The sequence below is a fragment of the Bacillus rossius genome, chromosome 3 (assembly GCF_032445375.1).
Source record: "Bacillus rossius redtenbacheri isolate Brsri chromosome 3, Brsri_v3, whole genome shotgun sequence".
NCBI lineage: Eukaryota > Metazoa > Arthropoda > Insecta > Phasmatodea > Bacillidae > Bacillus > Bacillus rossius.
In genome coordinates this window covers 8933827-8950079 of record NC_086332.1, presented here as the reverse complement: position 1 = coordinate 8950079, position 16253 = coordinate 8933827, and the positions used below count along the sequence as shown (strand labels likewise).

Here is a 16253-nt window from a genome sequence, read left to right as displayed (position 1 = left end):
AGGTTTGACTAACCGATTTGTGAATATTTTTTGACGTGACAACGTCTAATAAATCGATGAACGCCGGCAGCACGCACGAAAAAGTGTCCCGTAACGCACATTGTCCCACTACGGATGTCCCACTACGGATGTGTCCTGTTATTCTCATTGTACGCATGCGTGGCATCTCTCTTCCACTCGATTGGAACAACCATCGATTTGACTTTTCAATCATGTTTTCGTCGTTTGAATTATTATTATTATGTAATTTAACGATTGTCCACCGATTTTCAGCACAATCGGTATGGTTATTTAAAAGTAATGTTGAATTTTCAAATACGTTTTTAACGAACAATGGTGTTTTACAGCTACACATAATAATTCAAATTACACCCGAGATCTTTTGCACAATTTTTAAAAAAATATTGTAACACATTATAAATAAGTTTAATGTATTTGGGATGAGTATTTGTTATAAAATCGTATTATAAAAACGAAATAATATTATTCCCTTACGGTGCTACTATCTACGGTGACGGACTCGAACCGAACGAATCGCGCTATCTATCCACGACACGTGAACTGTTTCGTCGACTGTTTATAAAGTGAAGTGAAAAGTTAATGTGTTTTTCATTGCTTATTACAACAACAATTTCGGCAATAAAGGTTCATTATTCTTGCATTTTAAAAATCTTATTACTAGTATAATTTCAAGTATTTATTCTTTTATTATTAAAATAAAAATGATTGAATTTTATTCCTAAAAGTATGCAATCATTTCATCAATGTTATGTTATGACGTCACGTTAAACTATCGTCCGTAAACCGACTTTACAGAGAACCAATTTTTTTTAATCGAAGTTTTAATATGAACTTATCGATTCTTTCCACCCTAGATGAAGGAATAACAGGAAGAAACTACAATTATTGTGACTCGCAGTCGATAAAAATTATCGCAGCAAATTTCTTTTCCGCGCAATCCATACAAATCGTCCAGTAAATAGCATGCAATTTGACGCGGCGTTTTGTAACCTAAGTGGAGGAGGCGGCATCATGTTCCCAGAGCTCCGTCGCCGCAAGCACCCGTGTGTCGAGGCTGTGTCGGAGCGGCGCTGAGACGTGGTCCCGCCGGGGATAAGCATGCAGTGCATGGCCTTCACGACGAGGCTGCTCCGCTGCTGCGGGCTGTGGCCGGCCCGCGGCGACTCCCGGCTCTACCGGCTCTACGCCCGCGCCGTCGCGCTCAACGTGTTCCTGAACGTCGTGCTGATGTCGCTCGCGCTGGTCACCAGGAACCAGGACATGAAGTCCTTCACGGAGAGCGGCGGGCTGATACTGACCATCCTGCCGTGCTGCTTCGGCGTCGTCTCCTTGACGACCGAGAGGCGTCGCTACCAGGACGTCATCCGGGCCATCCAGCTCTTCGTCTCCGACGGCGACTCGGGTCCGGCCGACGGCAGGAGGCGAGTCGCGGCCAGAGCAGCGGCGGAAGAGAAGAAGATGGACGTGCTGTACTTCGGCAACGTGGTCCTGGCCTCGTTCGGCTACCACCTGGTGCCCCTGGCGCTCTTCGTCGCGAGGTGGGCGTCGGGAGACCCCGAAGCCCGGCTGGAGCTGCCGATCAAGCAGATGACCTTGTTGGACTGCGACGGCGGGCTGGGGTTCGCCGCGGAGTACGTCGCGCAGACCGTCGTCGGCTGCGGGGTTATCCCCACGCTCGTGTCCCTGGACCTCCTCACCTTCCTGCTCGTGAAGAACCTCGCACACGCTTTCCAAGTCCTGAAAATCTCCCTGGCAGATGTCGGGAAAATAAACGTGGGGGATCCCACGACCCAAGTCGACCAGCCTGCTCCAGAGCCTGATGGCGAAGGATCCGTGTTTATCAACGGCGCTGCATTGGAAAGCAGGGTGCTCGGTCGTCAACCGTTGGAAACTTCTCTCGGAACTGTAAAGGAAGCGTCTGATACCATAAGGAAATTCTGCCAGGATCATCAGGAAATCCTAAGGTGAGAGATAGAGACCTGCAAAATTCGCGGATTCATTCGGTGATAAGGCTAGAATTAAAAAACACACATACCTCTTAGATAATTTTGCTATCGGCTTACTGTTCATCTGGACGAATCTCAACCAGTTATAAACCCTCAACCAAAGAAGGATCGAAATCACAGACAAACCAGCTGAGACAACTTACAAGTCGGCAGCCAATGAACTTGCGTTGTTTGCCCGAGTGTACAGGGGGTGTATGTGCAGTCTATCCTGAAGGCCATCGAAACCGCGAATTTTGCAGGTCTCTAGTGAGAGATGATCTCATGAAGACTCACAGGCACACTACAAACATTGTAATTTGTTTTTCACAGTGAATTATGGTTTTTCCAACTAAGACATTATATGTACCGTTGCTGTAGTCATGAAAGCAGATTTTTATGGTTTTTCAAATTTCAGAAATGCCCTGGAACTGGTCGATCTTCTAAGAAAATGGTTATTTTCTCATTACCTCGTGGCATCACTGTTGGTCTGTTCGCTTTGCTACCAGCTTCAAGTGGTAAGTTTTAAGCAAATCTGCTGCGTTTCCTTTATTATTATTTTTGTCTTAAAAGTCTTTTTTTTGTGAAGTCCTACAATATTTGGTAATTTTCTTGCTAGAATAATTTTTATGAAGATGAACTTATTATTTACAGAAAGTTCCGTAATTAAATGAATAATCACCTTCATAGCAAACTCTTAGAAGGAAATTTTATTTTGAATAAAAATACCTTAAATCTAAACTAAAAAATAAATTTCTTAACGAATGTGCTTTTTAAAAAAAGTCAAAATACAAACTTATTTATAAAACATGTTTGAGGACAGAATTAAGATCCATTATGCAATATTTATTTCGGGACATTAAAGCCATTCACGCAGGACTGAAACTATACATTTTGAAGAAGCTTTTAAGAACTTTAACCTGCATCTTTCAAAGACATAATTATTTGGGTAGAGATGACACGATGAACATATCCTTTGCTTGGTCTAAAGTCATATAGATGGGGTTTTCATTTTATGAGAGGAATTCAGCAAACTGAGTAAAACATTCTCTAATATTAGAGTCAAACCAATATTCCCTGAATATTTATAAAATATGTTCATTCCACATTGCGAATAAACGGAACGCAACATGAACTATTATTACCAATATAAACTAGTTTGTAAGAATTACATAAACAGTTCTGGTACTGCAAATTTATTCAGTTTTACCAGAAATATATTTCAGCTGGTACATGATAAAATCTAAAGTGTTATGAAAAATTAAAATTTCATCAGTTTATTTCAATCTCTAATATTTTACAAAGCAATTTTAACTTTTTAAAGTTTTAACGCAGCTTTCAATGCAACGTAAAGTAATAGACACATTTCTAATAAAAAAAAACTAGAATACCATTTAAATAAATTTTTATTAAGTAGCGTCAAATACTGTCGATGATATTGATTATAAAATAATAAGTCACAAAATGACGCCTATTATAGTGGTAAAGTAATAAAAATAAGCAATAAACTTTTTTTTACTTCATAAAATTGGGGTTTTAAAGAATAAGTCGGAACCTACCAATCGTAATAAGGGAAAAGGTTACAGGTCAAATTTGACTTATATTCTTTACTTCTGGAAGCTTATGAATAAGCGGGTAAGTACTGTGATGCGATATCGATATCGTTAAGGCTATTAAAGGTATCACATTGTTGTGCCTAACACGCCAGCCTCTTGATTTACGGAAATCTGTAAATTATGTCGTAAGCATCCATGTTTCGATCTTCTTGGATCTCTTCAGGTAAGTGTAGACTACAGATTTCAGTAGTCAAACTTACGACATGGTTTACAGATTTCAGTAAATAAAGAGGCTGGCGTGTTAGGCACAACAATGAGATACCTTTAATCATACCGTCAGAGAATTACATATTTTGAAGTTAAGGCTATTTGTGAATAGATTTTGAATGAGTCCCACAGTAAAGGGTAGATGTTTATAATGATTTAAGTTTAGTTGGATGATAATAAGTGTTGATGCTCATTTATGAGTGCAGAAGCCCTAATTAACAGCGCAGTGATGGGAGCCTCGAAGCATCCGAGGCTGTCACGACAGGGTGATTATGTAGTGTTGAAACATTGCCTGTTGCAGTTTGGAGGTGGCACAGCTTATTCCTGAGCTCAGGTAGGGAATCTTCCACAAGAAGAATCACCAAGTCGACCGATGATCGAACCCAACACCTTTAGATTACCTGTCAAAATAACTAATCATATTTAAAAAAAATTTAATTTGGTAGATATTTGACTTTTTCGTAATTATCGTTACTTAAAAGCCAACCATCTCCTGTTATGACTTTTATTAGCATTAAATCGTTTAATTTGATTGACATATTTTATAACGAATTAACACGGGACTCGAACTCAGGACCCCAAGCAAGAATCTAACTGGTCGACTTAACTAAAGTCCCACTGAACCAAATTCTGAAATTGTTTAGGTTAAGCTATAGCTGAGAAGGAAAACACAAATGACTCCCACATTTTTTTTTTTCAGATGGAAGATTTGCGTGACTTGTTTACTCAAGTCAGTCACCTGACAGTCATCATGTTCAGACTGTTCACTCTCTGCTACTTCTCATCGGAGCTGGCTTATCAGGTAGGACGTGTATTTACGAGTTGTTTCGTAAAACATTTTAAAGGACTCAATTTATTCGGTAGCGTATTCAAGGGAGGGCCACACAATTTTTATTCTAGCTATTTACTTCTTGACATATATTTAGCTATTAAAAATCCAGTAATAAAATAACCTACACACTACGACTTACATTATCAATTTTTGTAAGTTATGATAAATTTACCAATTTAGTACATTGTGAATTTGTTTGGATTGGTATTCATATATTACAAATTTTGAACTTATATTCTATTCACTCTAAATATATTATCATGATATTTAAGTTTTTTAAACTTAAATTCCTTGTATGTTTGCTTACTTTGTTATTTATGTAATATTTAAGTAGATAAAAACAAGCGGCGCGTGCGGAAAGTAAGTGTGATTCGCGTCTATAAATTTAGTTGACAACACAATTATTATTGGCGTATATTCTATCACGCTTAAGATTATTTGAAAGAATTCTATGTTAAATTTCGTGTTCGAGGCCCGAGTTACGTATCAAAAGTGTATTTGCAACATGAGAACACACGAATTTGCGCGTCACCGAAGTTAGATGTTACACATCTCTGGGGAGTACTGAAAAATCGCTAACATTCTTTTAAAATGAAGTTTAAATTCTTCAGGTGCGTTAAGAAAAAAATAACGAGTGTTAATTTTTACGATGCGCGTGCACAATGCAACGAAATTTTCACAGATTGAAAAATCGGCTACACATAAATAAAAATTATATATGTGCTTTTAAATCATAATTACCATACTCCTTACATTACTGCGCGAGCCAAAAATTATATACTAAAATAAAAATGCGTAAAATGTTTACAATTCATAAACACACACAATGCCACCGCTAAATAATATAGTGTGCTGTTACTATTTTCATAATGCACAGAAAGTTATGACTTATTGTAATGATATTATTATTTATAAAAACTTATTATATTGACTGTTATTATTATTATGAAATTTTATTATTTAATTTGTATATTGTTCGCCCGCAAAAGTTATTTAAATATATTTTTTATTAATTATGTATATCTACGAGAGCTATGCTCTATGACCTGAAATGGACTTATATGGACAGCCAATTGAGTATACCCCTCTAAGGACTAATGAACTTAACGAATAAACGATGATTTTATTCGGGGTATTACTTAAAGAAGTTTTCATTGTTGGAAATTTTCGTTTTAAATTTACCGCATTTTTGTGTTTTCAATTGTATTAATAAGTGTTATTTACAGTATTTATATTGTAAATTACGCTAACCGATTTTGGTTTCGGCCAATGAGAGGCCGTGTTTTAGATGTGAGGCGTCTAGAACGTCTTAATTAATAAGTTTGGTTGTATGAAGGCGTCTGATGCCGACGCAAAGGCGCGAGGCCTATTTTAAATTTGAAATATAGGTAGCTAGATTATGCCATCCGACACTCAGGATGAGCTTAAACGACGTATAAATAAATAATATGTAAGTTTATAAGGGCATATTCTGACGGATATGTTATTAGGAGTGAAAATCTGTAAGTAAAGATCTTGCATTTTGTATCGCCCATAGACATACCCTGCTGTATGTAATTTTATCGTGAATCACTTCGATTTGACTACAAACTGATTAGTTTTCACGTAAAAGGTGTCAATTATCCTGAACTACGTCATGAATTGTTATTTCCAAGATTTAAATTATTATTTTATTTTGTGATACCCAGAGGTGAAATGGGAGTACAAGTTTCGTGTCTCTACCATATAAACTGAGTTAAGCCAAGGCAAATACGAACCCAAATATAAACATAAATAGTAATCATACTAATTATTAATTGTGCTATGATTTCAAACATTTTCTGTTATGTAAGAATGCGTCCGTAAAAACATCATTTGATTTATTTTCTGAACTTACACTAACGAACTTTTGTGAACGATTCATGTGTGCTACGTATTTTCCTGATGTTTAATTTACATAAGCGCATATCCACGAGTCATGTTCAGTATCGTTAGGATTGTTTTTCTGTGATTTTTATCTAATTATATCAATATTGATTTTTATCTCTACACCTAGGTTAGTTGTCCCTGATGAATAGCAATTTTTATTATCAATAAAAACCTGAATTCTATCCCTATGTGTTGATACATGTTACCTAGCTGCCTGTGTCCAAGAGTGTGGGTTTTATGATAAATAACAATTTTTTTGCATGTTTCTAATGGTCAGAGTACAAGAGCATAACAGTACCATTGACACATATATATATGTCTATATATATTTTGAAAAATAGTGACAGCCAGTGTATATCGTCCCGACAACACACACACAACAAAAGGGTCTATTTATAAATCAACGAGTACTATTAATGGTACTGGCGCCAGCAGTAAGCATACACCAACAAGTTTAGCAGCAGTATAGTATAGAAAGCGGCGCACATAAACGTGGGGCCCGAGTGTGTTGACACTGAGTTGTCACACCTTATTTCAAGTTGTCATTTGATCCTGCATAGTGTATCTAATCTATTATAATAACATGGCACACAACCACCCCACATACTCGCTCAGGAGTAGGCATGACAGTATGTGTGAAGACTGCGATAACACAGGGAATTCAGGAAGTGACACGGCGACATCATCAGCAGGGGGTTCACCAGGGAACACTTGTGTGGAGGGGCCTAGTGATCACTCTACCACCGTGACTGAGAGGTTAGGGCGGCCCACGTCACCAGCAACAGGGGAGCAGGAGGAAAGGGAGGCCACTGTCCCTAACATCACACCATTGCCAGATAATACTGCTACATCACCTGTGACACTGGAAGCACTCATGCAGTTATTACGGCAGAATAATACTCAAATGGAGCATCATAATGCATCCCTAAATGCGAAATTAGAACAGAACAATGCGAAACTTGAACAGAGTAATACTCAAATGGAGCAGCATAATGCATCCCTAAATGCGAAATTAGAACAGAACAATACTCAAATGGGGCGGCTTACGGCTGAGTTGGGAGCGCTGAGGGATCAGACCAACTCAGGATTAAAGAGCCTGGAACACAGCATTGAGGTTAGGCTGGCCCAGCAACACGAACAGGTCCAGCAGATATCTGAGCAGGTATCGCAGAACAGTAGTCGTGTGGACAGTCTGGAGACTCATGTAACATCCATACGAAAAATGATCTCAAATGAACACCAGGGACAAGCTAGTGCTAGGGAGGAGGTGCGAGGACATCTCCAGCATCTCGAACATAGACTGGAGGACATGGAGGTGGCTACTGCCACACTACGAGATAGAATCGAGCACCTTAGTTTACACCACAGTCCCAGGAGTGAGTCAGCTGACCGCCAAGCTCATGTACCGTCACACACAGCCCCTGTGTCAACTGTACCGACTGCCCCAGTAGACAGGCAACCGTACCCTAGTGAGATGTACACAATTCCACTGCTACCCATCCACAATCATCCTACCGTTCAAATGGATCTGCCCAGAGAAACCCCTGTATTGAGCCCATCCAACATTGATGCGGCCACGCTCATGCACCATCCAGCTAAGCATTGGGCAGAAGCTATGCCCACGTTTTCTGGCAGAGCTACAGAGAACCCCATCCGTTTTCTGAAAAGATTTGAGGAATACACCTCAACCTTTCATTTGAGGGATACAGAGATACTGAAGTGTCTCAACAGCGCCCTGAAAGGACCGGCATTTTACTGGTGGGAGATGCTGAGTGCATCAACACATAGTTACGCCCAGTTCCAGTCCCTGTTCCACAACCAGTATTGGAACATCCGAATACAGAGTCACCTCCGTGCACAGCTTCACACGGAGAAGTATGACCCAAGGAAGTGCGCGTCCTTGGAAGCGCATCTATCAGCAATGTTTGAGAAGACATGCTACATGGATCAGCCCATGACGGATGATGAATTCATCGCGGCCATCCTCACGCAGCTCCCACTCAAGTATCAGAAGCAGTTATCAGGCCTGCCGTACCGTGATGTGACAGAGTTCCGCGAGCGCCTTCTCAATTATGATAAACTTGAGAAAATGGACAGAGCACCCAATACCAAGGAGGAGAGTGAGAGGGTACCACAGCCCCACCGACAACAGCCCGTCCACAACTACTGGCAGAATCGCGAGGGAAAACCCAAGGAGCTCAGACAGGCAGCGGTGAACACAATGAACTGGCAGCCAAGAGGAGGAGGACCTAGCCGGAACGATCAATACCAGACAGGCTACAGGAAGACCCCCTATTACAAGAGAAAGACGTGGTGGTCCAACTCCAGGAATTACCACAGCAATGTTGAAGCAAACCACCGCCGGAGGCAGGGGGACTACCGAGACAGCAAGCGAAGATCCTTCTCGCCAGAGTCACGGCCACCCAGGGAGTCAGCAGACCGCCGCCGGAGAGCATCGTCAGAAGACGAGCTGGAGTACTGCAAGAAGTACCGCCGTACCGACGAGCCCCGCTACAACGGCAAACCTGAGGACTACCGCCCGCCATATCACTATGCCCCCAGGACTCACGAGACGAGTGGCGGCCATGCCCAGAACAGCCACCTCTCGTACAACCGGAACACACAGATGACAACATTCCCACCACCATTTGCTGCACCGTCTACATCTCAGCAGACGACGTACTACAACCAGGGACCAGCAAATCAGGTGGCAGCAGAATTTAAAGCTGCTGTGTCTGAAGCAGCAGGGAACCGACAGTGGAATCATCAAGAAGGAGCCAGATCACCAGCTCCAGGTGGACGTGTCAACACTGGCACGTTAAACTATTAAGGATCTCTGTATGATCAACCCTGAATTTATACCCCACTGTGACAAGGAGCCCGAAAGGACAAGACTACCCACAGGAGAAGAAGTGGAAGCATTCGTAAGAATGAAGCTCACAGCAGAAGCTGATGTACGAAGAAGAAGGAAACCAGCATCCAAATTGTCTAAATTTAATATCGGCGACCTTGTGCTCAAGAAAACATCTCCTGTCAGCAAGGCATGGGAGAATGTCACCAGGAAATTATTTTTGCTTTTCGACGGACCATATGTCATAACTGACATAGTTCAAGAGAACTGTTATGCTCTGGAAGAACCATCTACAGGCCGACCAGTAGGCCGGTATAATATTTCGCAGTTGAGAGCCTACAAGAAACCTGTGTCCCAGTGAACAAGTTCGACACAAGCTAGTGAAACACCTATATAGTACGAGTATAGGTACTATAACAGCTGAGCGCAATCGGAATGTCTAGGTCAGAGCCAGGACCTGACCAGTATAAATGTGAAAGGTATTAAATGGTTACTGTGTAATTTGATACGCCATGTGAGGCGTATTGCAACCACTGACAGGTACCTAATGTGTAGCGGAAGTGTGATACCCGCTTGGTACATTATCGTCGCGTCGATGCGGAAGTGCAATTCCCGCTTATTATTGCCTGTAGTGAGGTGAAGTGAAATGCCACCCACACAGATGTAATGAATCTTCGAATTTAATAGTGTATTATGTGTATAATATTGTTTGTCAGTTGGTCTGCGTTATTCTTCGTGTGAGTATAAGTTCACTAACAGTAATACCTGAATCTATGTAATGAGATGCGCCTATCTGTAAGTACTATCATACTAACTAGCAAAAAGAAATGTCAAGCTTGTGTGTCGTCGACTAACTTGTGTGAGAGAAGTATGGCCTCGCTGTGTAAACATGGGTGAGCACTGTTCTACAAAGCATCTAAGAAGCACATGAACACTTTGCAACTACTAGCATAATAATAATAAGGTTACCTTGAATTACTGATGTGGTTACTCCAATTTTTCCGAAGCACAACACACCACTGAATTTATTAAGAATCGCCGAGATTTTTTTTTTTGTTATTAAACACTGCTGGAGAAGAAGATGGAAAAAAAATAATTATCTTTTTTTTTGCAAATTTAATACTCTTGTTTTACACGAATTCTATGATTGAAGTAGGGCTTTGCAAATGATCTCATAGGGTTGCATTCTGCCCTGAATGCAGAGTAGAAAAGTATGCATTCCTTTCGCATACAAATCAACTCAGTATTAGAAAGCTATTTCTTTAAATTAATTTGATTTGGTTATTTTAAATAATGATATTTATGAAATGATAACAAGATATATACGAACGACTGTGTCATTTATTGTGAAAAAAAAAAAAAAACTATACAAAAGATTTTAATTTCATTCAACGTGGAACTTGAGATTTTGTTTGTTTATGTTTGTAATCGTCGAGTAGGCGAATATGATGTCAAACGAAGACCTGAAAAACTCAATGTCTAACAACTATGTCGCGGACTTAGTACACTGTTGCAGTAAATGTCAGCAGGCTGTATTATAAACAAGTACTAAGTTACTGCAAAATTGAGCCAGCCAGAAAAAAAAAAATTTGCAAGCTATCATGAAAGCATTTTTTTTTGTTTCACATAGCTTTGTCAGGATAGAATTATCCTTTGCATCGAGATCATGAATCTCAAGTGATTTTAACAAGAAACAATTCCTATCAGAGAAATTTCTGAATGATATGAATACACAGTCAGGATCCTGCGAAGCCCGCATCGGATACCTGAAAACGAAACTAATGGTTGAGATGAGAGGGAAACTGCTATACACTTTCCAAACAGCTGTTTGCGTTATATGAGAACCCAGCTGATTACAGAAAGAAAAAAAAATACTACCTTGCGAGAAGTGGTAGAAATAAAAGTTCACCAGACACTCGAGTAAAATAAAAGAAAGAAAAAGAAAGGCCGCCTTCGCCGAGCGGTAAGCTGCGATAAAAGAGAGATAAAAGAGAAGGAAACACTGTGCGTTCCCTTTCCAAGCACAAGTTACACATGATGCGTGTACTTAAACGAAATCAAAACTATTGTTGATTTGTTTGCTAACATAAACAAATGCTTTTAATTATGTAATATATGAAATGTTCCTTGAAGTGATATTGTAAATATGATTTTATGGATATGATATGAGATGTTAATGAGAATTATTAATTTTATCAATTGTTGATATTATGAAGTTATGAAAGATTGTGAGATGATGCGTATGGAAATGTACGAGATACATAATGAAATTGTACATAGAATAAAACAGGTACAACCTGAAGGCATAAGGATGCTTAACAATGATGTAAACAAACCATTTCATTAACATGAAAATCAGTTTAGTTAGTTATGCTTGAATGTTATCTAGCTAATGATACCTATTGTTAAGATGTAACAATTTCACTTTGAAAGTTATTGAATGTTTAGCCTAAGTTACTATACTTATTATTTAATATCTGATGTTATTTGATCCCATTAGTTACTATTTGTTTTAATAGATTTAGTTTATACTGAACTGGCTTGTGGATAGGCTACGTTAAGCACAGAAGATGTCTTAGCCTGCCGACATTCGTGCGTTACAAGTGCACGATTCACACATGAGTGAAGAGTTTTAAGACTGTTTAATGACCGGGATACTTGTTAGTTAAAATGTACACAATACGGTTCGCAACGGCTGTGTACCTATCAGTGACGGGACCCGACGAGTGCGTCCTTGTGAGAAGTGGCGGTTCCGCCGACACGAGCAGCACCGCAGACGTCCCGACGCCGCCTCTCACGTGTTCGTGGGGTAGGGCGGCAGCTGCAGCCGCAGTCCGCCGCGGAGCCAGGAGCCGTGGTGTCCGGTACTGCGAGCCGCCACACGCCAATCCCGCCGACGTGAGGTGTGGAGCAGGTGTTGGTGTTGGCCGCTTTGAGGTCGGGCGCTGTCCCGATGCCTCCTCAGCCGCCGCCGGGGATGTCGTTTGCACCGCGGGTGGACGTTGATCCACTGCCGTGACGTGTCCTGGAGAACGTCACATTGTTGACTCACATGTACATACACCCGTTACAGCCATATGAGATTGCTACTTACAGTAAGTATGTCCTCCCACGTCCCTCTCAACAGGAGCGGCTCAAGGGAGTAGACGTCGTCGGAGAGCTGTAGCAGGTCCAGCAGAGAAGATTTTGCGCGGGAAAACCCGTGGACCATTCGAGCGCAGGTCTGCTAGCGGCGACGACACGATGCAAAGTGATTAAAATTGCGCGAATTGTCTGGTGTAACGGTCGAAAGGACGATAGAAAAAAAAAAAAGGAGGAGAAGAAGAAACTCAGTCGCTCCCAAGTATTTTTTATGTGTGGTGCGCGCGCCGCTAGGCGACAAGGCTATTCATTGTACACAGTGCGAGACAGACGGTAAACTGCCAATCACATTGTACTGTTTTGAACAGGTCAACGATTGCAGTTCAATATGATTGACAAGGGCGGCAATTCTGTGCTGTTACTATTTTCATAATGCACAGAAAGTTATGACTTATTTTAATGATATTATTATTTATAAAAACTTATTATATTGACTGTTATTATTATTATGAAATTTTATTATTTAATTTATATATTGTTCGCCCGCAAAAGTTATTTAAATATATTTTTTATTAATTATGTATATCTACGAGAGCTATGCTCTATGACCTGAAATGGACTTATATGGACAGCCAATTGAGTATACCCCTCTAAGGACTAATGAACTTAACGAATAAACGATGATTTTATTCGGGGTATTACTTAAAGAAGTTTTCATTGTTGGAAATTTTCGTTTTAAATTTACCGCATTTTTGTGTTTTCAATTGTATTAATAAGTGTTATTTACAGTATTTATATTGTAAATTACGCTAACCGATTTTGGTTTCGGCCAATGAGAGGCCGTGTTTTAGATGTGAGGCGTCTAGAACGTCTTAATTAATAAGAATGGTTGTATGAAGGCGTCTGATGCCGACGCAAAGGCGCGAGGCCTATTTTAAATTTGAAATATAGGTAGCTAGATTATGCCATCCGACACTCAGGATGAGCTTAAACGACGTATAAATAAATAATATGTAAGTTTATAAGGGCATATTCTGACGGATATGTTATTAGGAGTGAAAATCTGTAAGTAAAGATCTTGCATTTTGTATCGCCCATAGACATACCCTGCTGTATGTAATTTCTTCGTGAATCACTTCGATTTGACTACAAACTGATTAGTTTTCACGTAAAAGGTGTCAATTATCCTGAACTACGTCATGAATTGTTATTTCCAAGATTTAAATTATTATTTTATTTTGTGATACCCAGAGGTTTAATGGGAGTACAAGTTTCGTGTCTCTACCATATAAACTGAGTTAAGCCAAGGCAAATACGAACCCAAATATAAACATAAATAGTAATCATACTAATTATTAATTGTGCTATGATTTCAAACATTTTCTGTTATGTAAGAATGCGTCCGTAAAAACATCATTTGATTTATTTTCTGAACTTACACTAACGAACTTTTGTGAACGATTCATGTGTGCTACGTATTTTCCTGATGTTTAATTTACATAAGCGCATATCCACGAGTCATGTTCAGTATCGTTAGGATTGTTTTTCTGTGATTTTTATCTAATTATATCAATATTGATTTTTATCTCTACACCTAGGTTAGTTGTCCCTGATGAATAGCAATTTTTATTATCAATAAAAACCTGAATTCTATCCCTATGTGTTGATACATGTTACCTAGCTGCCTGTGTCCAAGAGTGTGGGTTTTATGATAAATAACAATTTTTTTGCATGTTTCTAATGGTCAGAGTACAAGAGCATAACAGTACCATTGACACATATATATATGTCTATATATATTTTGAAAAATAGTGACAGCCAGTGTATATCGTCCCGACAACACACACACAACAAAAGGGTCTATATATAAATAAACGAGTACTATTAATGGTACTGGCACCAGCAGTAAGAACACACCGAAGAAGTTTAGCAGCAGTATAGTATAATAGCATAATTTAAATAGTGGCAGATATCTCAATTTAAATACAAACCAATACCCACGTTGGCCCCTAGAGTAGGTGTCTAAATAGAACAGCAGAAAAAATGCTCTGCTTAAAATGACACAAACTCCAGCTCGAGGTGGAGCAACGCTCCAAAAGATATTGCAAACTGGTCCAAATAATAAATTGTGAATACTTGTTATAAAAATTCTGTTCATCGACTTTTTGAATTGTATTTATATAAATGGGGTTATGTTCCCGCAAGCATAATTTATTTGAATTATTAATCACTACATTATTTTTTAAATAAATAATTAAAATAAATAAATTAGAATAAACACTCAGCATATTTATTGATTTTATATAATGATTAAAATTTATTTCAAACCGTTTACTAAGTTAAATAATTAAGTATATACTTGTGGTTACGTTAATATTGATTACTGAGCATTAATTTTAATTTTTTTTATAATTTTATTGTATTTTTTCTACCTTTAAATGCAGTATTTATAACGTGTCTCCTGTTATTTTATTATTTTATTTACATTAATTATTAGCATGAAAAATTTAAGTTAGATTTTTTAATCACGCCAAGTAGGTATAACTTCTAACGCGCGTGCACAAAATAGCACGAAGTTGCACGAAGTTGCACGAGCGAGCGGTGGACCTGGGACGATTCAGAGCTTAGAGAAAGTTACAGATAGAGCATAAGCCCTGAGCACTGTGGACAGTTTGTTCACGTAAGAAGATGGCGGCCATTTGTTTGTATAGTATATAGAAATGTAGTTTACTACATACTCTTTTGTACATAATCATTTTTCTGGAGTCAACAGTTATTATTTGTTTATTATTCATGCACTTTTTCCACCACCATACATACATCACTTATGAGTATAGAGACCTGCAAAATTCGCGGTTTCGATGGCCTTCAGGATAGACTGCACATACCCCTGCACACTCGGGCAAATAACGCAAGTTCATTGGCTGTCGACTTGTAAGTCGTCTCAGCTGGTTTGTCTGTGATTCGATCCTTCTTTGGTTAAGGGTTTATAACTGGTTGAGATTCGTCCAGATTAACAGTAAGTCAATATAAAAATTATCTAAGAGGTATATGTGTTTGAATTCTAGCCTATCACCGAATTATTCCGCGAATTTTGCAGGTCTCTACTTATGAGATGTTAACATCGATGTTCCATGAACGATACATCGATGATTTTGAAAACATCGATGTGTTGTTCGCATCCCTACTCCCCTTGCTGCAGAGCGCCTCCGTGGCGGACGCTGCGTGCTGCTGCGACTGGCCCGGCCTGACGGCTGGCGACAAGCGCAGCCTGCTGCTCGTCGCGTGCCGCGCGCAGCGTCCAGTCGTCATGAAGACCGGCCGCTTCGGGGACATGTCGCTCGGCACCTTCTCCGCGGTAACACCAGCACGCCTTCTCCCTGACGCTTCCTCAAGGCCCGGTCCACACCCGAGAGGCGACAGGCGCAGGCGAGGCGCAGACGTGACGACGCACGCAGTGACGTAGCTAAGGTGACGGGCGCCTTTGAATATATATACTGTATAGAAGTCGCCAGCCCAGGTTAACATTTCTAATACGGTTTTGAGGTAGTTGGTTAATTCACCGCCGCAATCGCCACCATCTCTAGGGCCTCGACTTGTGGTGGTCCCTAGCGGACAAGTGTCGAACTCTTCAAACACCCCTTCCCCCTCCCGCTGAACGACCTTGAGCTGCAGTGAATGATGGATGGGTGGTGCGGGGAATGACAGCGGGCGACAGTGCTGCGCTCTAACGTGTAAATAACAACTAAGACTAT

General features: G+C 39.9%; 1 protein-coding gene across 2 annotated transcripts in view; it reads left to right on the top strand.

The window, feature by feature from the left end:
- Positions 1–1060: 1060 nt before the first annotated feature.
- The window catches only part of LOC134531391 (odorant receptor 67a-like), a 34564-nt gene continuing 19371 nt past the window's right edge, over positions 1061–16253 (top strand). The window contains exons 1-4 of one of the 2 annotated variants that reach the window (XM_063367092.1): positions 1061–1985; positions 2422–2521; positions 4527–4628; positions 15701–15856. In XM_063367092.1, the coding sequence (XP_063223162.1) occupies positions 1120–1985; positions 2422–2521; positions 4527–4628; positions 15701–15856 (1224 nt within the window). In that variant the 5' untranslated portion in view covers positions 1061–1119. The remainder of the gene's footprint in view (positions 1986–2421; positions 2522–4526; positions 4629–15700; positions 15857–16253) is intronic. The other variant, XM_063367093.1, reaches the window with a different exon arrangement.